This window comes from Nycticebus coucang, chromosome 9 (assembly GCF_027406575.1).
Source record: "Nycticebus coucang isolate mNycCou1 chromosome 9, mNycCou1.pri, whole genome shotgun sequence".
Lineage (NCBI taxonomy): Eukaryota > Metazoa > Chordata > Mammalia > Primates > Lorisidae > Nycticebus > Nycticebus coucang.
Window position 1 is genome coordinate 66,206,056 of NC_069788.1, and position 27,494 is coordinate 66,233,549.

At 45.7% G+C, this 27,494-nt stretch overlaps 1 protein-coding gene across 13 annotated transcripts in view; it reads right to left on the bottom strand.

The window, feature by feature from the left end:
* Positions 1-2,966: 2,966 nt before the first annotated feature.
* PHACTR1 (phosphatase and actin regulator 1) overlaps positions 2,967-27,494 on the bottom strand; it is a 544,631-nt gene continuing 520,103 nt past the window's right edge. For 12 of the 13 annotated variants that reach the window (XM_053602161.1, XM_053602162.1, XM_053602167.1 and 9 more), the window contains 5 exons: positions 16,107-16,162; positions 11,146-11,207; positions 6,220-6,360; positions 3,981-4,057; positions 2,967-3,134 (listed from right to left, as the gene is read on the bottom strand). In XM_053602161.1, the coding sequence (XP_053458136.1) occupies positions 3,119-3,134; positions 3,981-4,057; positions 6,220-6,360; positions 11,146-11,207; positions 16,107-16,162 (352 nt within the window). In that variant the 3' untranslated portion in view covers positions 2,967-3,118. Of the gene's footprint in view, positions 3,135-3,980; positions 4,058-6,219; positions 6,361-11,145; positions 11,208-16,098; positions 16,163-27,494 lie in introns of those variants that run through there. The other variant, XM_053602173.1, reaches the window with a different exon arrangement.

A 27,494-nucleotide genomic window follows, 5' to 3' on the forward strand; every position in this document is an offset into this window, starting at 1 on the left:
AGCGACTGGAAAATGCAACCGGTCTGGGGATTAACAGACAAATGGGGAGAAAAGTCATTTAAGGTGACCTTGACCCACTGGCTATGCACAGGGAGAGCCTGAAATTCCATTCATTGAAGGAACACACCACGATTTTCATTCGGCAAATATACATACATGTTCATAAGCAGGAGAAAAATAAACTCGGAGCTTTTCATCACATTTACCGTCACATTGTTTGGTTTCTCTAATCAGACATAAAGGCTAAAGTTTTAAAAGTTTTACAGGCCTTTGAGGGCCTTCAGAGATGAATATGTCAGCATTTTGAAAAAGCAAGTAGGCCTGGCCATCTCTTTCACCAGTGATAAGGACAGGGTACAGGGATGGGGAGGTGTCTAATTTTGAGAGGGAAACACTTGATTTGAGACATTTCACATTTTTCTTCTCACTGTAATGCAAAGGACAAAATGCTCAACTGAGAATTAATACACATGAAATAAACTGACTTAAAAACTGTGGCTTTTCCAGAAAAGGGATGCATTTTAAGCTCATTTTTTCCCCCCTAATTAATATCATTGTCATCTTGGCAAGTATCACAAATTACTTCGGCTGTCATAATGATGTGGCAGAAAAGAAAAATGTGGATAGATCTCTAGAAAGACCTAAAGGTTTTAAGAAAGGAGAAAGACAACAGAGGCCCCTCCAACAGGCCACTGAGGTTGCCGAGCTTGGGTAGAGCCACTGAAAATGGGCTTGAAGTAGCCCATCCCAAAGCCGGGAGACTCTCAGTGGCATGGGAGGTGCACCTCTTACTCTGAGCAAGTGACTTCTGGAAAAGGGTGCCCTGCAGGAAGAGCAATGGACATCGCGTTCAATTTCTTCCATGCACAAGTCGAGTGCGACAGTGGTGCATGCTGGGCAGAAACCCTGGGCTGCTGGCTGGCTGGGGTGGGATACCATTTGTGCCTCTATTCCTAGGGAATATGAGGGCTCAAGAACCCTCCTCAAGGCCAGCAGAGAAGCTGTGGGACTTCGTGGGAGGAGTCCAGTCAACAGAGTGAGTTCCCTTAGGACTCACTCCTGGCCAGGGGGATGCCAGGGCATCGACTGAGCCCGCAGCCCACCCCGTTGCAGTTAGAGGAAGCGCAGACTCCGAGTCTGGCTGGGCGGGCACATCTGCCAGAACACGTGCCTGCCCGTCTGCTGTAGAGAAATTCGACGAAAGAGCCTTCCATCTTTCGTCATACCTTTTGCACATTCAAACGTCAGTAAGCCTTTTGGGAAGACTGTGTTTACAGCCACACTAAAACCCCAACCATATTTTCCCTGAACAATTCCTCTCCCCTGGCAGCAACTATTCTGATTCCACAAAGAAAGAAAAGATCTAGGAAGGCGTCCTCCTTGCGCTGGGCAGAGGCGCGCTGGCTCCAGGTGGTGAGAGGGAGCTGCAGCTGGATGCGCTGCCCAAAGAGCTCCCCTTGGTCTCACCAGCAGCTGTCTGGCCCCTGGGTTAGTGCTGGCCATGGGTGCCATTAAGGCCTATGAAAAATCCCATGGCCTCATGGATGGACGTGCATCCTGAGAGTGACTTGCTCCCAAGTGGCTCATGGTGGGGGTGGGTTCACTCTTTTGGGGAAGGCCAGGATGGCATCTTTTTAAATTCTGGGTATGTGTGGTGGGGGAGAGAGCCATCCCCTAGATATTCCCTAGCCATCCTGGGCTGGCTGTGGAGCCTATCGGAGGCTCAGCAGGGCTCTGTGACGTTGAGCCTGCCAGCGCTGTTGTGGGAAACAGAAGCTGCAGTGGGCCTTGTGGGGATGCTTGGTAGTAGGGTTTAGGGTTTGCACACCCTGCCCTCGCTGTCCTTTTCAACAGGGAAGACAGTTGGAGACACATCTCCACTCACCCTCACCAGCATCGTGAGAAAGAGGAAGGATTCCCTATGGATGAACTGGAGTGGAGAGGTACACCCAGGGCAGGCACGTGCTGGGCCAATTCTGGCCCATGCTGAACTCTGGGCTCTTCCATAGAAACTCTTGGGTGCAAAGAAAAGAGAACAGAAGGCCATCGAGTGGTTCTGGAATTCTAGTCCCTTGGGGGCTGGGGAGCTAGACTTACAGGAATGGGTTCTGGCCTGCATGCACTGGTCTTATACTCAGAAGCCATCAACTCCCAAGCCATACAATCATTGGGCCTGGTGCACACAGAAAATGTGAAGAACATCAGCTAAGCAGTTACTGACCCCTGCCTTTATGCCCTCAACAGGGCCCTCCTGCTCAGACTTAGAAACACCATGGGAGTACCTGAGCAATGGCTCTTTGTGTGCACCAGTCACCCGTAACATTTGGCTCTCTGAGCAGAGATGGGTTTATGAATTTGAACTTGATAAGATGATATCCTTCCCCTTCTAAAGCAGAGCTTGCTTCCTGGAAAGCAGCTCAGCTCAGCCTGGGAGTACAATATGGGCACTCAGTGCCAGCCTTCCCCACCTACAGCACACATGCTCCAAGACCCAGACCCTCCACCCCATTAGAAAAGGGCTCTTCCCTTTGCCCACTGAGTGGATGCTGGCAGAAGAGAGGAAGGGTCAAGAGCAGCTGAGAGAGACCCCTTTCCTCACGGTACCACCCTCTGCTGGGGCCCCCAAACCAGATGCTACATCTGGAGTCAGTACGTTGGGCCAAGTCTAGAAAGCCAACCAGATCATTAGCTTTCTTTGCACAGTACCCCCTCTCCCAGGAAACCCACCCCCTCTGCTTTCTTTGGACTCAGGTGAGAGACACTTGTGAGGAAGAGGTTCTCGGTGCCTGCTGGGCCTGGCCGAAGAGGACGAGGACCACTCCACTGGCTGGGAGGTCTTCAGTCAGGGCCTCGCTGCAGGTGCCCTTGGCCCTGCCAGGAGTAGGACACATTTTGGTGTCAAAAGTGGGGCCAGCAGCTCTGATCGCTGAGCGGCCATCTTCGTGTTTTCACACACAGAATCTTGATTGTGTTTCCTTATATTTTTCTTCCTCTTCTTTTAAAAAAAGGCAGTTCAGAAGATTTACATCATAATGGGGAAGTGAATAAATACCAGCACTTATGGTCCTTATAAATTTATGTTTTGAAGACAGCATAGCACTCAAGAGGAATTCAACTGTTAAGGTCGGTGAAACCTAGGGAAACAAGTAATTAAATCATGACTGAGGGGCTGCCAAAGGTGTGGGATTGGGCAGTCCAATCCTGTCATCCCCAGAGTCCTTGTTCCTGACCCCCCACCAAAGGCACATCCCCACAGTAGCTCCCCCAAATCCACCTCTGCTTTTGGCACAGTTTCATCCAGAGATCCTAGGGGTCAAACCAGGTGGTCCTGGTGGCCTCCAGCATGTGCCATCAACCTGGATTCAGCAGCCAGGTGCAGAACCCAGTCTGATATCTCTGAATCCAGGCTCTGCATACCCGGTGAGCCCTGATTCTCTAACAGCTCACCAAAGGAGAAAGTCCTGCGAATGAAGTCAATGGCTCTGTTGCTAACTAGCCATGGGACCTTCTACCAGTCCTTTCATCTTTCTGTGCCTCTAGTTTCCCCAAATATCATTACACAAGACCGTGAGGGAGAATGGCACAGAATAATAGAAGTGTGCCCACTTGGGAAGTTCCATGTGGATTTGGTATTTTGCCCAGGTTTGGTCTCGCTGATAGTTGTAACTTGGTAACAATCTTCTCTCGTTGGGTTAAGTTTTCATAAAAACCCACATTGACATTGTTGGTAGTATGGCCCTTTTCAGACCTTTCGTTTCAATGAATTAGAAACCAGGCTTGCCTACGGCTGCTCTGAGTCTGGGCTTTCGTGCTCTTTGCCGTCATTTGTCACTTCAGTAACCTGAAGTGGGACGTCGTGGTGACCTGTCTTTTGTCTTCTCCCCCATGGTACCCACAGCACACAGAGCAGGTTTGTTTGGAGATAAATACTGTAATTTGAGGAGAGGGAAAGGAAAAAGAGAAAAACCTTTGATACCAACCTTGTTAAGTGTCTACTCAATTCATGAACTTCCATTTCAGTGCTTTTAAATTCATTGAGCTCTTTTCGGATGGCAGCCTGGATTAAAGAGCACCCCATAAAGATGCATAAGAGAAAGGCAGAAAGCAGCTCCCTTTTTGCTTCATTTCTAATAGGATTTTTTTTTTCTTCAACAAAACCAGACAAATTTAAAATGGATTCTTTCATTGGAGGAAGAAAAAAAAAAATCACCGTGCTGTGTGTGTGTGAACTAAGATTCCCTATTCCCTAAATCTAAATTCCAAATGATGAGAGGATCTTGCCCAAAGTGTCTTTTTCTTGCTCTTTCCAGAGCTGCGCCATGGGGCATCCACAGTGAGGGCACACCCCCCCCCCCCCCACACCAGGGGACTTGCCCAGCACACCTTCATTTTTCAGCCTCTCACCTTTCTGAGGGACATAGGCTAAGCTCAGCACAGGCACAGATACTTCTAGAAAGGGTGGATCAAATTGCACAACCAAATTAAAGGGACAACAGCCAGCTCCACCGCCTTCCTCTTTGCCTTTGTTTTTTTACAACCTCACTGACTTTGTCATGGGATAGTTCACCATCTGGGATATGTTTTGAATAACCTCACATATTCTGACATCCATCCTTACAAAAGGGCCTACAGATGTGTCTGTGCGGAGGGGAGGGGCAGGTCAGGGTAATTGGACAGCAAAAGGAGGGGGTGAGGACACGGGGAGGAGGAGGGCCCTGCAGAGAGGAAAGCCAGGGCTAGAGACAGCCTCACTCTTTCCTTCCTCGGGGGCAGAAACTGCAAGGACACGCCCTTTTGCAAGGCTCCATCTACATCGGAGATTTCCTTTGCTGGGAAAATAAAGACTCCAGGAAGTTAAGGATAGAAAAGTGTTCAGGTAGGATCAGAGTGGCTCTGCCCAGAAAAGGAAGTCCCCCTGGGGTTTAAGTGCCTGGTTATCTGCCATGGGGTTGCGGGGTACCACTTCCTGTTCTCCTGTCTCCAACAGCTACCAAGGAGATGGATATGTTTTCCACCTAAGAGCCACACAGAACTTTACCATGCAAGCAGAGAGACCCTGTACTTTCCTTGCACATCTGTTAACACCCTCATCCTTGCAAGCACACTGCAGTGAAAGTGTGAACAAAAGAGAATGCGAGCCCAGGCCTCTTGCTCCCTTTATGTTTTGAAACTTTTGAAGTGTTTGAAACACTTCCAGTGGGCTGGGTTTGTCCACCTGCTTTCTGTATGGCCGTGCCAGGTCCCAGAGTTGCTCCCCATGAATTCCTATACAGGAAAGCTATGAATTCTGTGTTGACAAAGGAGGGCACAGACTTCTACGTGTCGTGAGCTATAAAGTGACCCATCAGAGAAGGGGCCGTTTCTGGGGGCGTCTACCTGCCTCTGCTCATGTCAGCCCACCCAAGTGCAGCAGCGTCCCTACACCCTTGCTTCCTGCAATTCTTTGATCCAGGCTGGGTGATAATTCAGCCAGTCTGGGCTGGAGATGACCTCCTGCTACGTCATGTACAAAGATACCACTGGCTCCCAAATGGACTGGGTGAAGGCAGGAGCCTCTAGGAGGAGGTCCTGGTGCATCCGTGGTCCTGCTGTCATGTATGCATTAGACATGATCATTATTCTAGGCTGGACTTGCATAAAGGCCCTGAGCCCTCCAGTTTCTCCTGGTGACCAGACAGAGCTTCATTCTGAAACACGGTCTCATAGATAAGGATGACTTCTCCTTTGCATCATGGCATTTCTTAGAAAACAAACTCAAGGTCAGATTATTATTATTCTGCTTTCTCAATGGATGAGGGTCTAGTGCAGTGAGACAGCTATGTGATGTCTGTGGGATTTGTGCCCTTTTCTCTCACTAGGTTACAAGAAAGGCCAATACAGCTACATTGTCTTCTTTGGATTCCATGAATCCCCTGCTGGGTGCCAACGACAGTGTGCCCTACACAAAGGCACAAGTGATAAGCTTGGAGCCCTCCAACTGTGTGTGGCTATTCTGGTGCCGCTCTGTTCCCTGGGCACAACCTCCATGGCTGCTCATCTTCCTTCCAGTAACAGGATGACCCACCCTGTGCCTTCTCGGGTTCAGTGGCCTCTCTGTATAATGCTGGACTCCATCACGGGGACTAAGTTCTAAGGAGTTGCTGCTGGTCGCCTCGTGAGTGCCCCAGTGGCAGGCCACACGAGGAACCCCAGGGGGGCATGCTCCCCCCCAACACTTACTTTGTCAGCAGCGGTGAGGCGGGTCCAGGGCTTGTCGGCCCTGCGGTCATAGTCCTGAGCATCAGCCACCTCCACGTAGTCACTGAAGCGAATGAGGATCTTCCTTTCCCGAAGTTCTTCCACTGTGGGTCTCTGACTGAGCTACAGGGAGAGAAAGAGATAGATCCAGTCAGCCGGAGGGGTCTGGATCACTCAATTCTGTCAGTGAATTTGTGGGTGTGCATGATAAGGTCCAGAGGAGGGCCTGATGCATCACATAGCACCTGAGGGGCAGGGCTCGGGGGGACCCAGGGCTCCTGACTCCTGGAACTGGGACCTTTCCAGGACTCTAAGAGAGAGCGTGGTTACCTCTTGCGCTTCCCCAGGCCTATGCAGATGGATGGCCAGGCTCCTCCTTCACAGCATGGCTGTGTCTCAGTCTTTACCAGAAGCTTCTCCTTCTGTGTGGCTGGAGGTGCCTGCTGTGGATTTTTCCCTGTCTTGTTCCTACCAGGTGCTGGGAATGTTACAGGATGATTTTGTTCGATTCTGTCCACATCTGTGTACCACATTTCATGCTCTGCACGATGGGTTGGTAACAATTTTTTTTGTGTGTGTTTTAGACCCAAAAAAGTACATGTACAAACAGCAGGCAGATACTAGGGTATGCAGGGATGGGACTATATGATTTATGAGGTCAGGGTGAATGCTGCTGATGGCCTCCTTGAGAAGTTCAAGGAAAGGTCAGTCAACAAACACAGAGCTGAGTAAGGACAGACCAAGGCCATATGGGGTGGCAGCCAAGGAAGACTCAGAATTGGCCCTTTGGATGGCTCTGTGGTCAAGGACTGCAGGAATGAGGGGCTAAACAAGCTGAAGGAGGGGTTTGTATTTATTTTTCCGTCTCTGGATATTGCCTGGGAGCACCCTGCCTTGGTGTTTAATAACATAAGCCTGGCATTTCTATTATCTCTCCCTGTCACCAGGTTTATTTCTCCTGGAGCAACACAGTTGCTTTCTTTAGGGTGCTGTCAATTCATGTTCAACCAATGTTATGTAAAAGCAATTTCCCTCCAAGCCCTAGACTAGGTTTAATTTTATTACCAGAAGATATAGTCAGAATCTCACCATTCAGGCCTATAAGACAAACACACACAAGTGGGTCCAAACCACCCTGCCAGGTAGCTAGAATGTCTCAACTTGCTATCATACTGGCAGAGCATAATTAGAGGATTGTTGGGTAGTATCAGTGTGGTCACGGGTACCGTTAGGGCGGCCCTGGACAGGACCAAGGCAGGCCTGCAGCTCCCTCTTGGCCAAAGGTTGGAAGATCTGGGGATCAGAAGCTTGGAGGGCTGTAGTACCTAGACCACATGTAGCTCCCCCTTGACATGGTTCCAGTCTATCCTGAAGCAGCCTTGGTTTTCCCAGAGCAGGACACTGTGGCATTACTGCAAGCCTAGTGCAGGAAGCCACAGGGTTCCAAGGCTATGTAGCTGGGGTTGTTGCAAACAAAAATGGTGGTCGCCCTGACTCCAAAGCTTGTTCTCCAAAATGTGAGTGCAAGGAGATTTTGTACTATAATTAAAATACACACAACACTTAATGTTCACCATATTTGCACCAGAGGAACAGATTCCCACACTCCTCTCCAGCTTGTATTCCTCAGGACTAGCAGAGTTTACCTCTCGGTACTGAACAGACAGTATTATTTTCTGAGTGCACTATGGTGTCGAGGAAGGTTGTTATGCTCTGATTTTCAAATTTCTTTTCCTAGAAATCATGAACGGGATTTTACTAATCTACTAATTTACTAATTTTACTGTCTATGTCAGTGTCTGGAGTGAACAGACATAGTCAACTAAATGTAAGCTCTGCTGGTCAGGGACTGTTTTGCATGCCTGATCCCTGGTGGGGTCTCTAAATCAAGAAGGCACTGTGCCCGAGTGCTCAGAGGAATGAGTAAGGACAGAACAGGCTGCTGCCTCTGCTTTCTGAGGTGGTATGTGGACCCCAACACTGACAAATAGCCCCCAGAACCCTCCTCTGTGATCCTAAGCCTGTCCCCATGACCACATGGGGCTCAGATGCCCCTTTGGCCTGGGGCCGGCTATAGTCCTGAGGGTGCCCAGAACCTGAGGTCCCTCTTGGATGCTACAAAACTAATCTTTGTGGCCAAAGTCCATTTCTCAAGTTGATGAGGGCTAGAAGATGGGGTGGCAGCATTTGTATCAGTCTATGACAGCAATATCATGTGCAGACAAACACTCCAGAAAAAGAGTAAATTCATCAAGACCCAAATTCTATTAATATAACCTGAGCCCAAGTAGATTTCTTTCCTTTCTTCTTCCTTTCTTCCCATGCATGTATCCATCCATCCATCCAACCATTTAGCTTACTAGCATTTTTTTAGAGGGGGAGGCAGGCATGTTTTTCAAAGACAAAGCATATAATTTTTAGATTAGTCTCCATTTGGCTGAAGAAAATAACTGGTGTGTTGCTATCCGCCTCAGCTACTATGTTTTATTTTTCATTATTCTCACTTGTGCATTAAAATTAAATAGAACTTTATTGAGGAAATCCTTGGGTTTGAGTTGAGGGCAAGTAACTGAAAAGCAGCCACTGTCCCTGGCATCTGGTCTTGGTGTGATAAAGGCTCCAGAAGAAAATAAGTTGCGTGGGGCCAGGAAGTGATGTGGATTTCCTACTTGCCACAGGCGCAGCATCTCTGCCAACGAAACAGAGGCTTTTGTTTTGTTGCTCCCTTAGACGCAGTTATCCCTTTGCTCAAGCTCATTATTTTTAATTCCCCAAGCCAGTCCCAGGAGACAGCAAATGCCAAAATTCCCAGGCCATTTCCCTGGGAGAGGAAAGGAGAGGTGCCAAGGGAAAAGAGGCAATTATCTTATCTGTAGACCTGCAAAAATTAGGGGTAACTCTCTCTAGTGTTACCCACCTAGGAAGAATGGTGTGGGAACAGATTATGCAAATTATGCCATCGGTCAAGTATTTCTGCGCGAAATCATATGAACCTTTTTAAGAAATAAGAATTAAATAAATGTCTACTTATTTTTTATGACTATCTTTTAGCAAGCAATCTTAAATTAAAATTCTGGAGAATTTTGGGGTCCAAGAAAACAGTCTGAAGAACTTGATGAAAATCTGATTTAAATATTTTTCTGAATGTCTGGACCTCTCTGTATCAGAAAGTTGGGGTTATTACCAGAGTCTTCTTTTTTCCTAATTAAAAAAAATGGTTTTGTAGACAGAGTCTTAGCTATGTTACCCAGGCTGGGCAGTGCCATCATTACAGCTCAGAGCAACCTCAAACTCCTGGGCTCAAGTGATCCTCCTACCTTAGCCTGTTGAGTACCTGGGACTACTAGTGCGCACCCTTTGTCTTTTTCAAATCAGTCACTTCAAGGTCACAAGTAGAACAAACAAATGCACCTCCCTTGGCCCTCTCATTACTCAGTTTGGGCAAAAATATACTTTGCCTCCAAAAACTAAGTGGTCTTGAGGATGTCAAAGGTCAGACTCTGCCCGGGATGAGAGAAACTGGCTGGTGAGGTCACTCATCAATCCTGGTCCCCACCAGGGTGCAAGCCAGTCACCTGACCCATCCAGGTACTTGTTTATCTGACTCCTTTTAATTGGGTTGGCATTTGGCTTGTCACCAGGTGTTTGGGACACTCTTAGGGAGAGAAAGTTAAGAAATACAAATCATCACCTTAATAATTCATACAATATTTCAGAATCTCTAAATCTCTTCCTTTGTGTAATATTTCTAGGGAGCAAAATACATTAATAAACCTTTTTAAAATTAATTTTAATGGATCTCTTAACTGCCTCTAACATTTGAGTATCTTTGAAGACGGTCACTGTAGGAGGCTGATTAAAAACACTTTGACTTAGTCAGACAGGAGATAGTATTATATCTTGTGTGTCATCAATTAATTAAACTTTTCAACATCATCCAAGAATAGCCTCAATTATGACTTTATTATGACAGAGGCCACTCAAGTAGAACGAGATGCATGTGGGTCTACAGTACATTGCTGAACCATCCATTTTGGGGGTTAAAAATTATACAAAAATTCTAGTTTTATGACTTGATGTGCTTTTCAAACATTTTCATTACATTCATCAGTACTTTGGGCTCTTAGTGCAGCACTTCAAATTGGATTTAGCATAATCAAGTCAAACAGTTCTTAATTAATGAAGAAAGAACAGTATCAGGGAAGCAAGAAAAATCCACACTTGCTCAGGGGCACAGGAAAGAACTGTGTTACACTTGAACTACTGATTTTGACAATGAATTTCTTATTGCTTAACAGTAGTAGTGAAGTTTTTTTTTTTTTTTTTTTCGAGACAGAGTCTCACTATGTCCCCCTGGGTAGAGTGCCGTAGCATCACAGCTCACAGCAACCTCAAGCTCTTGGGCTTAAGTGATTCTCTTGCTTTAGCCTCCCAAGTAGCCTGAACTAGAGGTTCCAGCCACAATGCCTAGCTATTTTTTGGTTGGAGTTGTCATTGTTGTTTGGCAGGCCCGGGCTGGATTTGAACCTGTCAGCTCCCTGTGTGTGTGGCTGGTGCCCTAGCTGCTGAGCTACAGGCACCAAGATTTTTTCTTTCTTTCTTTTTTTTTTCTTTTAATGTTCAGTGTAATGGAAAATATAATGTAATGACCATCAAGTTCTTTGGGGTAGATGAGCATCATAAAGTCAAGCAACATTGACTATCACCAACCAGACTGAGAGTCATGAAGCTGGGCTGAGCACCAGCCCTTGGAGAGGTTCTGCAGAGCAAGATAGATGTGCCCTCTGACATATAAGATGTGGTACCCCAGGGCCAGATACCTGTGAGGCCACTGAGGCCAGCAGAGGGCAAGGGAGTGGTGGGGAGCCCACCCCTGCTGCTCAGCCCTTGTGTGGAGAACCATCTCACCTTTCGGGTTAGCCTTCTCTTGATCTCTCTTTTCTCCTCTTGTTCTTCTTGTTCGTTCCGGGCTGAAAGACATAATTAAGATGCTTTTGATTTCAGAAATTGGTTTTACACACAGGTGCATCCTCTGAACCCTAGCAAGTCCAGCACCTCAGTTTGAAAAAGGGAAGACAGAATTCCTGTCCCCTTCCCCAGACACCCTTCTGCATGTGGGGATTCTTTCTAAGCTCCCTGCAGTGTTTCAGGTTGCTGGTGAGCAGGCTGAATTTTTTATTTTGTTTTCTTTTTTTTTTTCTGTTAACAATTTTTTAATTAAATTATAACTGTGTACATTAATGCATTCATAGGGTACGATGTGCTGATTTTATATACAATTTGGAATGCTTATATCAAAGTGGTTAACATAGCCTTCACCTCACTTACTTGTGTTAAGACATTTATACTCTACTCTTAATAGATGTGACATGTACCCCTGCAATATGCACCATAGTGTCACGTGGGGTTTTGAGTCCCCAGGCAGAACTGCTGGGCTGAGAAAGGTGGCCACAAGGCAAGGAGGTGGGTTTTAAGAGAGAAAGGGGTCCAGGTTTTCTTTGGACAAGATTTGGGGCTCACTCACTCCCCATTGAGCCTCCCAGACACTGAAGGGGTCTCACTATGATGTGACCCTCATGTCTAGTGCGCCATGGGGTAGAACATAAGACTGGCTTCCACCTACTGCTGCAAGAACCAAGTGAGGCAGGGCCTCGACACTGGATGCCAACCTTGACGCTGGACACGCTAAGAGGAATTACAAAACGCTCACCTTTCACAAGCCCTGAATCCATTAATTCTTTGAATCTTCCAAGAAGTCCACAGAACATGTGTGAGTGGGGGGGTACAATTGTCTGCATTTTGTCTTTTAAGGAGTGTCTTAGGAGAGAAGACTTCAGAGCCTAAATGTTCTTGGCTTAGTATGTGGGTGATTTACTCATCAGATTGCTAAAGAGCCGTAGGGAAGAGGGTCTGGGGAAGGGAACAGAGATTTGAAGGGCAGAGAATTTGGGCTTATCTCTCCCTTTAATCTAACTGCATGACTCTGGGTAGATCATTTCCTTTCCAGGCCTTGGAAAGATTGTTTAATATCTATGGAAATCTAGATACCAGCATAGTATTGTTGGACTTGGAAAGAAACATAGTCAACTGGTATCAAAGAAGGCCTATGATTCTTACACGCTGAATTTCAAACGGCATTAATAAAAGGAAACTGCAAGCTGGCTTTTGGCATAGGGTGCATTTAGATTACCCAGGATGCTCATTCTCTCCTTTTGAAATCACAGTTGTTAAATTATATTTCTATAATTTATTTGCTGTATTGATGTACACCATAATTCAGTCATGGTTTCTGAGTATCTCAGTGCGGGACAGGTCTTTAAAAGAAGGAAATTCTTGTGTATAGCAACGGTGTGGGGACTTCCTGACAAACTGTCTCACCTTCCCCTCTGTGCTAGCCCTGAGGGCAGCAACCACAGCCACAGCCACTAAGACTTAAGGTGACAGCACTACCCCCAGCACCAACAGTGGGAAGTAAGGTATGATCTGACTATCCTGACCGGCTGTGGGGATCTAGACCTCGTACAGAAGCAGCACAAGAGATGCCCATATTCTGGGCAGGATGGAATCACCTGCTGCTGCCCCACAGTGCCCAACACCTCCACCATGACCTCCTTGGATTCAGAAATCCTAGTTCTTTCCCTGAGTTTTCTTTAAAAATGCAAATTTCTCTTAGATAAAAATCCATTGAACTAGTCAGCCATTAATAGTTCATATGAATTAATCTATCAGAGATGACTTGGGAGGCAGAAAGCAAGACCCAGACAGCAACCTCTGTAAAAATGCCAATTTCTCTGGGATAAAACCTGTTAAGCTAGTCAGCTATGAATATTTTAATACGTATTAATCTATTAGAGACTAAACTGGGAGGTAGACAGCAAGAACTGGAAGAAGGGAGCCCTCCGTCAGTGACATTTGCAGGTGGGAGAAAGGAGGGCAGGAGAGAGAGTGGGATGTCGTATGCCTGGGAGGCAGCTAGAGGGCATTTGGTTAAAATTTACAGAAGTATAAAAAATATCAGGGCCACGAGAAGCCTTAGAGACTTCCCATCTACCACTCTTGGTTATATGAAGATATGCAAACCCAGGGGAGTTAAGTGACTAGCCACACCCTACGGCTGCCCTTTCCTGCTGTCACACTTTACTTGGGGTGGGTGCTTCTTCTCTTGACCGTGACTGGCCTCGGACTCTTGACGCTACAGGCCCCTTCTGAACCGCGAAGGTAGGCATTCTGTGACACAGCTGATAAGCAGGAAGATGGAGCCTTCATCTCCTGTGTGCATTTCTTAGGTTGTTCTGAGGGGCGGGCCACGAGCTACCACCTATGGAATCTATAACGTTAGTTCGAAGCCATTTACAAACCCAGTGTTGTGAATTCTCAGGCAGAGGTTAGGTACCAAGACAACCCTATTTGGCAACTACCAAGAGCGGACAGGAAAGGCCCACGATGTCATCATTACAGCTGCCACCATCAGAGTGTGCTCATTATGTGCTCAGATGTGCATAGGGCCTCACTGGCCACTCACAGGGTAAGGCTGGAAGCCAAACCCGGACTCTCAAAGAGCCACTGCTGAGCGGTAACTCCCAGACCAAGTGGTTCCTCAAATAATGTAAAGCCCAGAAAACAGGTTTTAGAACAAATCGCTTAAAGGTATTTTCTTGTGGAACTAGCTAATTCTTTTAGACAATCAACATAGATTAAATTTTTAAAAAAGTAAAACGGAAACTTTTAGAAGAACAGTTCCAGAATGCAGGGAAAATAAAAACCTTTGGGAATAATAACATGTTCATTTCTGAAAGGTTTTGAAACTGTGGAATGACCATCCTGTTTGACTTCAGTCAAGCCGTTCTTGAATTTGCAACTATTTGACCAGGACAAAAAGGAAGAGGGAATAGAATAAAAGAGAACCATAGAAATAATCTTTTAAAGCCCCTTTTTGGTTTCCTGAATCTAAACCCTCTGGGCTTAAAAGGCAGGAAAAATCAAGCACATTGGACAAACCCCTGATCTCTAGGGGATCTGGGCAAACCAGGGGTAGGAGAGGAAGCCTTCAGGAGCCAGAGGTGAGCTGGGGAATTTTAAGCCTCTTTCTAGAAACCTTGCCCCTGCTGAGATACCCAGTATTTTCTGAAACATAAATCATCCCACAGAGGTTTTTTTAGCTTTTTTGAGTTTAGGCCTCAGATTCAAGCCCACAAGTATAGTACAATCCTGAGTGAATTGTACATACAGATTCCTTGGAGGGCCATAGGTGCACATCGGGTATGCATGTGGGGTGAGGCAGAAGGGAGAAAGAAGCATCTGTCTACCTGAGTCCTGAGTTTAGGAGAAAAGGTTCATATTTCTATTTTTCTTTCTCTCTAGCAGTGGAAAGTTTACAACGTCTTAGGTATTAAACTGGAGCAGAAAGGGAAGCCCCAGACAGCCTAAGGTCAGGATTTCCCTGACCTTGGAAATCCTCTGAAAAAGCTCTCATTTCATTGCATGGAATATTAACTTCGGAAACTTAAGTTTAAGCTTTTCTAACTTGGTTAAATAAATAAATAAATATATATATATATACACACACACATACAAAAATTCCTAGAGACCTGGGCAATGTGTGAGGTGTACTCAAAGACTGAGGAAGGCCAATCCTGAAAATACCTTCCTCTGAGAGTAGGGGAAGTGGTGGCTGGCGGGGAGGAGGGATGAGGAAGGAGGATGTTGGTTAAGGCACGCACAAGCAGCTGGGTACCCCCGAGGGGCTGTGGCTACAGGCTGCCCACTGCAGCAGGAATCTGGCACTCACCCTCCATATATTACACATTGTCGACCAAGTCCCAAGACCACAGTGAGCACAGTAGACAGGCTAAATCATTTTAGTTAGGGTTACGTGGAAATGTCCAGCCACCCAAACTGAGGTTTCACGTGATTGAATTAGGGGTGTGTGTTTGCAACATAGCATTTCTAGAAAGCTCTGCAGTGAATACTTCTCTTTTATAGAGAGAATTTAGAAGCATGTGTGTGGGTCATAAACTAAACTAAAAATACTATTTGTTGGCTACCTTGAAACAGGTGTTGGTGAGAATGGCAGCAATGATGTGAGCAAAGTGGTGTGGGTTTTAAATGATTTAATAGCTACCATCAGACTGAGGCACACTGCTGTCCCTGAAACTCTTGATTTTTTTTAGTATTTTGTGTGATTTTTTTCCCCCTAGCATCAAATGGCTTCTCTATACATTTTTAAATATCTCTGTGTCCTGAACCAAACAAGGGGCTTATTTATTTTTCCAATCCACAGCATCAGCGACCGCCAGTTGTTCCTGAATGAGAGCCTCAGGCAGGCGTGCCACTGGCCAGTGGTGGAAATTCCCAGAGATGGACATGGAGCACTTTCACTTGGAAATACTTCCTTAGACTTTCAATTTCACATTCAAAGGGATGAGGGCTTTTATCAACAGCAGCCAGCCGCAATGCAAAGTCACGCTTTCTAGTCCCAGTTTGCAAACGGCTATTTCCCTTATTTTAGCCATCCATTTCATATTTGCAGTTTCTAAGCCAATTATGGTTGAAAGGTGACCCTAACCTCAAAATCATGATCAGTTAAGTTCTCTGGCTCTAATTTTTCAGCTTCTCTCTGACTTCACAACACTAAAGGGAAGGTCCTACTTGCAATCTGTGAGCATCCAATGAACAGAGTAGAATACAATTGGCCTTTTCTATGGGGAGGTCGTCTTGGCTGCTCTAACACACAAAGACAAAGCCTCACCGGCTAGAGAGGTTCCCAGTTTTTTCCACACAGGCACAGGTAGAAAGCTTGTGCCCCACAATTAAATAATAACAAAAGCCGCCACAAAATGCCAGCGATTGCCATGCGTTTAGCTACTTACGTTTCAAAATGTTCCTCTGTTCCAGTTCCTCTGCAGTTGGCCTCTGGCTCAGCCGCCTACGGAAAAAATCCAGGAAAAGTTTTTGGACCATATCTTATCCTCCTTGGGTCATTAATCTCGTCAGCCCTTGGCGATACATGAGGCAGAGTCAGTGGCTGGAGTCCTTGTCCCATCCTGTGTTCTGAAGGACTGACTGTGGCCACCGCCGCCTCCGCAGTTCCTCAATTTCAAGCCCAGGAAAGGCACGTGCGTCATGTCACGCTGGGCTGCACCCCCCACCCCGCATGCCCTCCTCCCTCCTCCAGCCCCTCCCCAGCCCCACTCTGCCGGTGCCCCCAGGCAAGGGGACTGCAACTTAGGCAGCACTCTTCTCTCCACAGATGCCCCTTTGTTTCCTTGTGGCCTCCTAACTTGAGGACCATGGCCTCTCCCCTTTCTTTCTCCCCCTCCTCCAGGCGATGCTCCTTGCCACTTCTGTGCAGACCCAGTGAGAACATAGAGGTCCGTGACCCCAGGGGGACTCCAGACAGCGTGTCTGTCTGCAAAGAACAATAGCTGCTCTTCTTCTCATCCCCACCCCTCACCACCAGAGCCCTGGGAGTCATGGAATGACAACTGGACAGGCCTGAAATGAAGCTCCTGTTATTGGGTGTGTCGCTGAGCAAAACAAGCACAGTGAGGGTGTGAGCCTGAGGTGGTGCAATGTGGGGAGGCAGCATCAGACAATGGGTGGCACCTAAGGACAGAAGGCACCAGAGGGCAGGATGGCATCCCAGAAGAAAAGGTCCACATGAAGTTCCAGGAAGGACCCACATGACCCCGGTGGGCCTGAGCTTGGCCAGACATATCTGTACTTTTGAAGCTCTTGGTAATTACTTAACAATCCTGCATTTTGCCCACAGTGCTGAGGTGCTTGTGAAGTGAGAACGCTGTGGAAGGAATTTTGGGTTACTCAGCATGCTCCACTGAGACCCAGGGTAGAGAGGAGAGCCCCCTAGCTGTGGAAGCTGTGGTCTCCTCCCACAATTCAGAAACCGATGTCTGTAGTTGGCAAGTTAAATTTATTTCATGGAATCGGAAGAGACACCCTAGAGGGAAAATGAAGTCCACGATGTCTCCAAATATAACTACAGTTGCCCCCTGTACCTGTGGGTTCAACTGATTGTGGATGGAAAGTATTTTTTAAAAACCCAAAATAACAAATTAAAAAATGCAATCTAACAACTATTTACATAGCATTTATGTTGTATTAGGTACTAGAAGTCACCTAGAGATGATTTTAAAGTATTCTAGAATAGATTATATGCAAATATGACCCCATTTTATGTCAGGGACTTGCGCATCCTTGAATTTTGGTATCCCAGGAGTTGGTCCTGGAATCAATCTCCCAGGATACCCAAGGGACTAGATTTAAATCCAATGCTTGCTGTCATTTGTATTTCTCTTCATTGCTCTGGGCCAGAAACCAATTGCTTCTGTGACATTCCAACGTTACCCTCATGCATCCTGCGTACTACAGGGAATGGGCTTCAGTGCCAGAAAGATACCCGCCTATAAAATCTGCACCACCCTAAAAATGTCAGAAATTGTATTTCAAGGTGTTTTTAAGTCTCCACATTTATCATTCCTTTTCTCTTCCAAGCTTCCCTGCTGTATTAAAGAAACATGCTTGGACTTCGTAGTTGGTACCTATCACAGAGCACCCACAACCCTGGGAATTCCCAAGAGTGTCTTTCTTACCCAGAATGAGTGAGTCCCTTTGGATCACAACTGAGTTTATGCTAATCAGGTTACTTAGGACAGGCTGGTCACCAGGAAGACCAACTAGGTGGAGGGCCAGAGCTTTTAGCTTGGAAGGTGGTGCGTGAGGGACTAGAAGTGAAGTTCCATGAAAACTCTTGAACTTCAAGAGTGGAGGAGCTTCCAGGTTGTTGGATATAGGGGTGCTGGGAGGGTGGGCACCCAAAGGGCACTGATGACCCTTCCCCACTCCACAGCTTGCCCTGTCCATCTCTTCATCTGTAATATCCTTATAATAAACTGGTAAACGCATTTCCCAGAGTTCTTTGAGCTGCTCTAGCAAGTTAATCAAACTTGAGGAGGCTGCCATGGAAACTCCCATTGATAGCTGGTTGGTCAGAAGTACAGATGACAACCTACTACTTAGGGTTGGTCTCTGAAGGGGGGTGCAGTTTCATGGGGCTGAGCTCTTAATCCATGAGATCTGACATCACCCAGGCAGAGTGTCAGAATCCAATCGAATTACAGGGCAGGCACCCAATTCATGTCCACTGGAGAGCCGCCCTGCTCACCACATCTGGTCATAGAAGTGTGCTGTATTGAGTGTGCGAGTAGAGAGAAAAAACCAGCTTTCTCCTTTACAATCCCATGAAGATACTTTATCGCTATTGTTAAGTGTCAGCTGGGCATTTGAAAAGTTGTAGTATCAGAGCGTCTAAATTGGACTCCATAGTCTCTGAGTCCTAACAGCATTTTCACACTGCAGGAGGAAAGTGGTGCTTGTGCAACTGAGCGAGCTGGTGTCATGGGTCTGGAATGTGGCTCACCCACTCCATTTACAATGATCTTCATAGCAGCTTTTTCTCACCTGTCAGTTTATTTGTCCTAAGAATATTTGTTTTTGTCTAAGGGATGCACAGCCTCCTTTATGGGATGGTTCTAATTCCCAGGCTTTAAATCGAGCTAGAGTTTGGTGTTTTGAGAAAACTTGTAAATTCAAGTGTAGCTTACATCTCAGAGGCCAGGATGTTGTTTTGAACTGTTATGCCAAGTGTCTGCCGAGTGCTCATCACTGGGCAGTCCACGGATTCTGTCACTAGACACGTTGCCTGGCTCTGTGCTGGCCTTTTTTTGTTTTCTTATGGGTCACGTTTGGAGGGGGCGAAACTATGAGTGACTGAACTCTCCCCAGAGAAAATTATCTTATTAACTTGGCTGCCTTAGATAGCCAAACCACACGTAATTTCCAATAAGGTCTTCTATGTTTCATTTCTTTCAGGAGGGTGTGAGAACATCAGGACTACCCAAAGCTGAAAAATACAGCTAAGGCCACCAAAGGGGTTATAACTGTTTTGATTCTGAAAATGAGATTTCATAGGAACATGATATTGTGGCATTGCAAAGACAAAGCATCAAATAGGACGGTTAGGTTAGATTTGGGTTCCAGTCCTGGGTCTGTTCTGAATCTATTTGCCTCCATCAATGTATTAGACTCTGCTAGCCTATGTTCTTTTCTCTGCAAATAGTAAATGATAATAAGCTAATGCTGATTTAATGCCTATCATATTTAGGTACAGTTCTAAGCACTGTATGTATGCTAGTTAATTTAATTGTTATCTCAAGAACTGTAACTTAATCACTGCTGAAAAGTCCCTTTTGCCATGGGAGGTCACATATTCAGAGATTTGGGGATTAGGATGTGGACATCTTTCAGGGAGGTCCATATTTTGTCTGCCATATCCACAACACTTGTCAGAAGTCACAAACTAGTGCATGGTGCACTGGTGCCTGAGTCTGACTGTCGGTTCTCCTTAGCATGCTAAGAGGTCACACTTTTTTTGAGGCTGAATGCCTTCAAGACAGAGTATATGTGGTCCAGTCAGTCCAGTCCCCAGCACTCACTCAGATAACACATGGGAACACACTCTCATCTGTCCTGTTCCCCTCTTTTCTGATCATTCCTGGCCCTTTTCCCCAGACCTCTCTCCTCCCAAGTCCCTGGAGTTTTATTTCATTCTTGTCAAAATGTGTTCTTAGAAATGTGTGCTACAGACTCAGCCACTCATTCATTCATTTGAAAGATTATGTATTAAGTGCCAGCTCTGTGCTAGGTTCTGTGTTAGGCACCTGGGGACAGCAATGAGCAAAAGCAGATTTAGTCCCTGCCCTTCTGGAACTGAGATTGGGACTAGAGGATGGTCATTAATCAACTATCATAGAAATAAGTATAAAACGTAGCCATAGTAAGAGCTTCCACAGATAGGCACCTACTTGGTGAATAGTTAAGAGATGGGTGTGGCAGACAAAGAGCGCTAAGTGCCTCTGCAAGGTCAGAAGTACAGATGACAACCTACTACTTAGGGTTGGTCTCTGAAGTGGGGTGCAGACAAAGAGATGGGCGTGGCAGACAAAGAGCGCTAAGTGCCTCTGCAAGGTCAGACGAGGCCTCAAAAAGCGCCCACTGGGTTACTGTTCTCACCCAGAGTTCCCTTAGTGGACTGGGTGACAGAGGCCAAGGTGAAGAGAATTGAGAACAGAGGTGAGGAAAATAGACTTAACAGAGCTGGCTTTGAAGGGGCTGAGACAGTTGAAGGAGACTCTTTATTTTTCAGCGGGGGAAGATGGAGCATGTTTAATGGAAAGAATCAAGATTAAGTGGTGGTGGTGGTGGGGAGAAGCCAAATACATGAGGAGAGAAAGTCTCAAGTGATGGTGCAGGAGTCCCGAGAAGGCAGCAGTGCTTGGGCTCCAAGGGACAGAGACGGCTGGCCTTATCTTCCCAGCACTTTACTCTTTTTTTTTTGTTGTTGTTGCAGTTTTGGCCAGGGTTGGGTTCGAACCTGCCACCCTTGGTATATGGGACTGGTGCCCTACTCCCTGAGCCACAGGCACCACCCTCCCAGCTCTTTACTCTTTATTGGGACTGGAGGGAAGCAGGACAGAGAGGGTTACATGTAGATTTGTAAAGTTCAGTATTAGAATTATATGGGAATTCCATCTGATGGCTTTTGCTTACTCTTTCAAGTTGTACTATATGGAAGATGACTTCTATTAGTTTAAAATATTACCTATCCTTGGGGGATTGGTCTTTGAACAGAGACAAATCCATAAACCAAAGAGGTAAAGCTCTAGCTTCAGAAATCTAGTCATCAGAATCTTAGGGGTATGCACAGAGCATCCTGCCATCTTTCCCAAGTAGAGTATTTTGGTTCATTTTATGAGCAATTCTGTGCACCCATTAAATATTGATTAATAGAAAGCTGAAGAGCAGAGCATAATGAGTTGGTTAAGTGGATGAATAATCCCAAGAATCAAAGTTAAGATGCCGCCTAAATGTATTATATCTCCTTTGCCCCACCTTGCTAGTAGAGCTTACTAATTGTGTCTGATTAAGACTAACATTAAATTAAAAAAAATTCCTGACTTGTATATGATATCTAGATGTGACCATTTAGCTAGGTGGCAAGGTCAACATTTTTGGAGTTCAACTTTTGTATAAAGTGAATTATCCCAAATTAAATGTTTAATGTACTTTCAAGTAATTTTAAATAACTTTTCTATTATATATGTGACCCTGGTTTATGAAATCTCTCTGAGTAGCAAACTGTCTCCATGCCTCAAATGATTTCTTCTTTGCCACAGACCACAGTTAAATGATTTCCCATTTACCATGAACTGAAAAATCATCGGGTTTCTGCTATATGCCATCAATTGCCACATGTGAGCTTCTATCCTCTTTCAAAACTTAAGAATAAACCTTTTTCCAGTCTGCATGATGCTATCTATACTAGCGACAGTAAGAAACAGATAAACTGGAGCTTTCCTCTTTGCATGAAAAGACTGAAAAAAAAAACCACAAAAACCCAAAATACAGGCCACTGCAGTTTTGACCTTGCAAAAAGGTCTAGCAGAGAATGTAGTCATAAGATGCTTTAAAATACACAGAGAGCGGGAGCACTGTCTTTGCATACCACAGCATCTCCCCAGAGAAGTGACAGAACCTTGTAGGTTTTGCTGCTCAGACTCCTTGAGGCCGACGAGGATTAGTTCTGCAGCCCGGAGCTAATGAGCTTTCTGCTGGCTCCAGAACACCAAGGTCACAGATTTCATTAGCATTTACAACCGCTTATTGTTCTGAGGGCACTGATTTTTATATTTGGATTTCTGAAGCTGTATTTCAGGTGAAAGAGAAGCAGAATTAACTCTGGTTTTCTGCATTTCAGCACCAGAGGGAGGGAACTTGCATTTTCAGACAGATCAAGAGAGGAAATGTAAAGGTACCATGGAGAATGAGAGAAAACAAGGTTCCCCCCTCCAAAGAAGCAGGAGATGGGGTTTTCTGTTAGGGACCTGGGGAAGGAGACGGACTAGGCAGAGATGTGTGTGGTGGGGTCAGGGGAATTCTATCCCCTCCACCTCCTTTGGAAGCTTCCCCCGAGAGACAGGGGCTTCCACGTTGGTCCTTACTACATCTCCAGTTCCTAAGGGAGACTGAAGAATATAGTAGGTGCTTGCTTAGTAACTAGCACACTTAACTCAGATCCCACCAGTTCAATGCCACACACATTCCTGGGATGTGACCACTGCTGCACTGATGACTCCAAAATCTAAAACTCCAGTCTGATGGTTTAGTTCCTGACCACCTTCTAAATGCCTCCTTGGGCTCTTAAGGCTATTAACCTTAAAGGATCCCAAGTGAATTTCCTTCCATACCTACTCTTTTCCAAGTAATTTTGAACCAACCCCCCCCCCGCGCCATGAGATTCTGGAGCCACAAGATTAGAAATCATCCTCTCTGAACTTCAGCCTTGAAGGCCAATCAACCACCAAGTCCTATGTCCAAGCCATCTCCCATTCCCATCCTGGGAAAGCAGGCCACCAGCATCTCTCTGCCAGCCTGTCCCTTCTCTAGTCTAGACAGAGTGGTCTTTCTGAAGGGCAAATTGGATCATGCTTGAAACTAAGCATGCCCTTTCAGTGCCCACAGGTTAGATTCAAAACATGAAATGTGTTGCAAGAGTGTCCATGATCTTGCCATTTGCCAGGAATCTCCCTTGCCCTGGCCTTTATACACAACCATCTCCTCTCGGTTCCTGCCAGATCGGCATGCCCTTCCTTACAGCTATAATATTCTTCCCTATCTTCCTTGTCTGGGTAACCAATAATAACCCCTGACATTGCAGCTTAAATCTTAAATATTACTTCCTCTGCTCACTAACCTCGTGGTGAACGTGCGCTATGCATGACGACATTCCCTCATCTTCTGTACCCTTATACTTCCTGTTATTGCTCGTTTTATCTGCCCCACCCCAAGGCTTACGCTCTCTGAGGCCTGTGGCCACATCTGCCTCACTCATCAGGAGGCCAGCTTTCTTGGCAATGTATCTGAGCAGGTGCATGGACCATGCCTCCCCCACACCCAGCAGAGAAGAGCCCTGTGTTTGGGGTTTAATGCTCTGCTGCCATTTCAAAATTTTCAATAATTTTTGAACAAGGAACCTCTCATTTGTTCACAAGATCAGCAGGGCCTGGTGCAGAGTCTAGCAACTGGAGATACTTAGTGTTTGTGAATGCTGCATCTTGACTTTTCCTCATATTTAGCTTTCACTCTTTTCTGGTTCTTTCCCTGGGGCAAACAAATGTGTTTTCTATTAGAAACAGAACACACTAAAACCACTCCCACTACGCAAAACTGTCCTCTTCTTCCTACCTCCTCCTCCAGCTCTCACCCGTCACCGGTCTGCTCTTGGCTGCCAGACCCCCTGCAAGGGTGGTTCAGGCTCAGTAACTCATCACAATCTGGCTTTTGTTCACACAACTTTACTGCACTGGTTCTCAGTCAGGCCGATTTTACCTCCCAGGGGACCTTTGGTAAGTCTGAAGTCATTTTTGGTAGTCACAGTTGGGCAGGTGCTGTTGGCCTCTAGGGGTAGAGACCAGGGTTGCTGCTAAACGTCGTGTAATGCACAGGATGGCCACTACCACAAAGAATCGTGCAGTTCCCAGTGTGAACAGTGCTAAGGCTGAGAAACCCTGCTCTACTGAGCCAGTTCTTGAAGAGGTCACCAATGGTTTACTTGCCTAATCCAGGGGCTTTTTTGCAGAGCCCTCATTTGACTCAACCTTTCCCCAGCATATGACACCTCTGACTGCTAGCTACCTCTTACACTGTTTTCTTTCCCAGACTTTTAGAAGTCTCATACTTTCTTCTAACATCTCTGATTTCCTGTTTCTCGCAGGCCTCAGGTATGATAAAAGCTCAGGGTGGCTTCGAGGTGGAACCATGTGTATCAGTGACCATCTTAGGGTAGTCTACTGCTTAATAGGTGTGAGACCTCAAAGGAGCTGGCATTTCTTTCTTTTTTTTTAAGTTTTTGGCCAAGGCTGGTTTGAACCCACTACCTCTGGCATATGGGGCCGCCCAAAGGAGCTGGTATTTCTCTCCAAGCTCAGCCTCTTCTTCTCTGTGCAGTCGAGCAAAAGGCCTCTCCTAGCCAGTCTTGGTTGGACTTCCTGGAATTTTGGTGCTGAGAATGGACAGAGCAGGAGGAGAGAGAAGGGAAGGACATGGCTAGATTGTCTCCCTCCTCCGCTGACAGTGGCCATTGCACTAAGAATAACGCACACACTCGCTGCACACCGCACCCTGTGACTCAGTGCAGAGTGAGCCCAACACCTCCTTTACCTTTGCTGCCTCATCCACCATAGGATATCACGAGTTAGGGGTGCTGAGGGTGCCTCTGCTGATTCTACCAGGCAGAGACGGCAGCTCCCTCTGCACAGCGCCTCGTCTTGATGATGGCCTTACTCGTCACAATGATGATACCTGTTCACACAAAGCCCTGCTCGGTAGGACTATGGGTGCCACACCGGCACACGTGTTCTTTGTACTTAGTAGAGTGGCGGGCACATAGTAGGGGCTCAATGAATAATTTTTGATGATTAACAAAATTTGATGACTGACACTCTCTGAACCCTGGAGTTGTGCCCTCGAGGACAGATTGAGAACCCTAGGCTCACACAGGGGAGTTTCTGCCACAGAAGAGAGTGCACTGGGAAGGCTGAATAGCAGTTCTGCTTTTACACCTCAGAATGATGCCCTTTTGCCTTTTCTGTCTGCAAACTAAGCAGAACAACTCTTAATATCGTGGATCTGTGCCCTCAACTCTTCCCAGGAATTGTAGTCAATAATTTGTCATTCCCTTTAAGCTATGAACAACAGCCTGGCTACAGGACACAGAATAGAAGTAGAGGGTGGGGGGTGGCAGGGATGGGCTGGATCGATGTCCCGGCCTGCCTCTACCATGAACCAGAAGGTCATGTGGGTACATGAACCACTTTAACTCTCCATGCCTGAATTTTACTGTATGACAAACGGTCATCAGGACATCCAGCCCTCCTGCTGTGTAGCATGGCTGGAAGGGCTACATGAGAATGAGATGTGAAAGTCCCTTTTAAAAATCAGTATAAAGCATGAAATACTATTTTTGCTAACTTGACAAAGGTCCCTTAGCTCAAAATAGATAAACAGGTTACGCTTAAGAGAATATTTTTGGCTTTATTCTCCGGAGGTTGTGGCCCCACTGTGAGACTCTGGGGCTAAGGTAAGATACTGTGAGGTTATAAACAGAGAAAACACCACAGTGTTGCTGGTGTTTCAGTTTTAGAGTAACGTTGGGACAGTGTATATTAGTAGACATCAAACCTGTTAAGAAACAAAACAGAAAGCCAAGAGCCTGAATGCTGAACACTTACAGTGCTATTATCAGGATCATTGGCTGGAAAACCCATATCAGCAAACAGGGAGATTTCACTTTGAAAGAGTTGTCTGTTACAGCAGAAATTGAGACAGTTAATGAAGTTGACCAAGGAACATACTCATTTCAACAAGGCTATTTTTACACGTAGCATCAATCAACACGAATGACAAAACAACGGGATGCCAAAAGCTAGGGAGTCCTGGGATAAAAAGGAAATGTCCAATATTCTACCACTTTAGAATGACTGAAGCGATTTGGCCACCGTTAGCTTAACTCATCCATCCACCCCATCTATCATCCATCCATGTGCCACATGCCAGAAACTGGTCTAGGCCTTCGATTACTGGAGCTGTGCATAAAAAACACACCAGCAAGAATGGCTGTGCATGGGTATTTAATAACGTTCTGCCATCAGATAACATATATACCATATTTTCTCTTTTGCCGCCAGCTTCTCTCCAAACTTTAAAAACTAAAATTAGCCTTTGCTTTTCTCCCATCCTTTCCAACAGGCAGCTCTACTGGGTACCTGCTGTAAAAGTTAACAGCCTCCCTAGGAGCACAAAGTATTTATTAATAACTTTCTATCAGAGTCTTCAACATGTTTAACGTGATCTGGTGAGAAGTTAAGACAGAAAACTGAAATTGAGGCAAAATTAGCACATCAGCACCACCCTTAATCACCATATTTCATCATACTAATGGGAGCAAAAAACATCCTGAAGTTAAGACTTCAAGCTCATTCTTGGTCCTCTTCGTATAGCTCTGTGTCTATTTTCCTGATCTCAGCCATTTCCCATGGTTTCTCAGTGGTTCTCAATCCTTAGCACCTTAGAATAAGAATAACCCATGTTATGCATATATATATGTATGTATATGTATATACATAGTTAGTATACACACCAATGGGTTAACCCTGTTATGCCAAAAAAAAAAAAATACCAATAGCTTAACCAATTAAATCAGAACATATGAAGGTAGAGCTTAGGCACAGATGTACTTCTTATTTTAAGCTTCTCAGGTTTTGAAGTATCCTAAGTCAGCGCTTCACCTAGTTTGGTCCCTGGGCTGGCAGATCAGCATCACCATAAAGTTATTGGGCTCCAGACCTACTGACTCAGAAACTCTGGGAGGGGGGCCCAGCAATCTGTTGTCTTATGCTCTCCAGGAGATGCAACTTCATGCTGAAGTTTGGGAACAATGGCGGTAGATGATATTGAACAACCTTGGAGAAGGCTGTTTCAGCAGGTGGATGGGGAGGAGGCAGGCAGGTGGGTTTAGAGAGTATGCTGCAGCTTAAGAAACAGCTTGTAGATCGTAAAAGGGGGTTCAGTCATTATTAGTTCTGCTGAAATAAGGGAAGTCGCTGAGCAATTAGGAAAGAAATAGCACGAGCCCAGTGTCAGCCTCTGTCTACAGGGGAAAACGTATCTTTGTTCTCCATCTTATCACAGTAAGAAGATTCGGAAGGAGAAAGGAGTCATAATTTAGATCAATGGGTTTAAAATTTGTTAAGTATTTAGTATTCATTTTTATTTCAGTTTGGTTTCACATAATTGACTAGCATTCAAGAAGTACGTATTGAGCATTTTCTGAATAAGGTGCTGGGTGGGTGGCAACTAAAAAGATGAATATGATATGCAATAAAATTGTAGAGTTAGAGTTGTGTTCTCCTCCTGCCTTGGGGAGCTAAGAGGTGGCTCTTTCTCAGCTCAGAACTTACATGTGAGAATCTCCCACATATCTATAAATTCTTCACATAAAAACCAGGTAAGTAGTCTATTGCTTTCTTGTTTCTTATGGAAAATGCAACTAATAGTAATCTGCTTTTTTGTCTACTCTGGATGTTTGTTAGAGGCTGCCTGGACCTTGGTGTTGAGAAGGATTC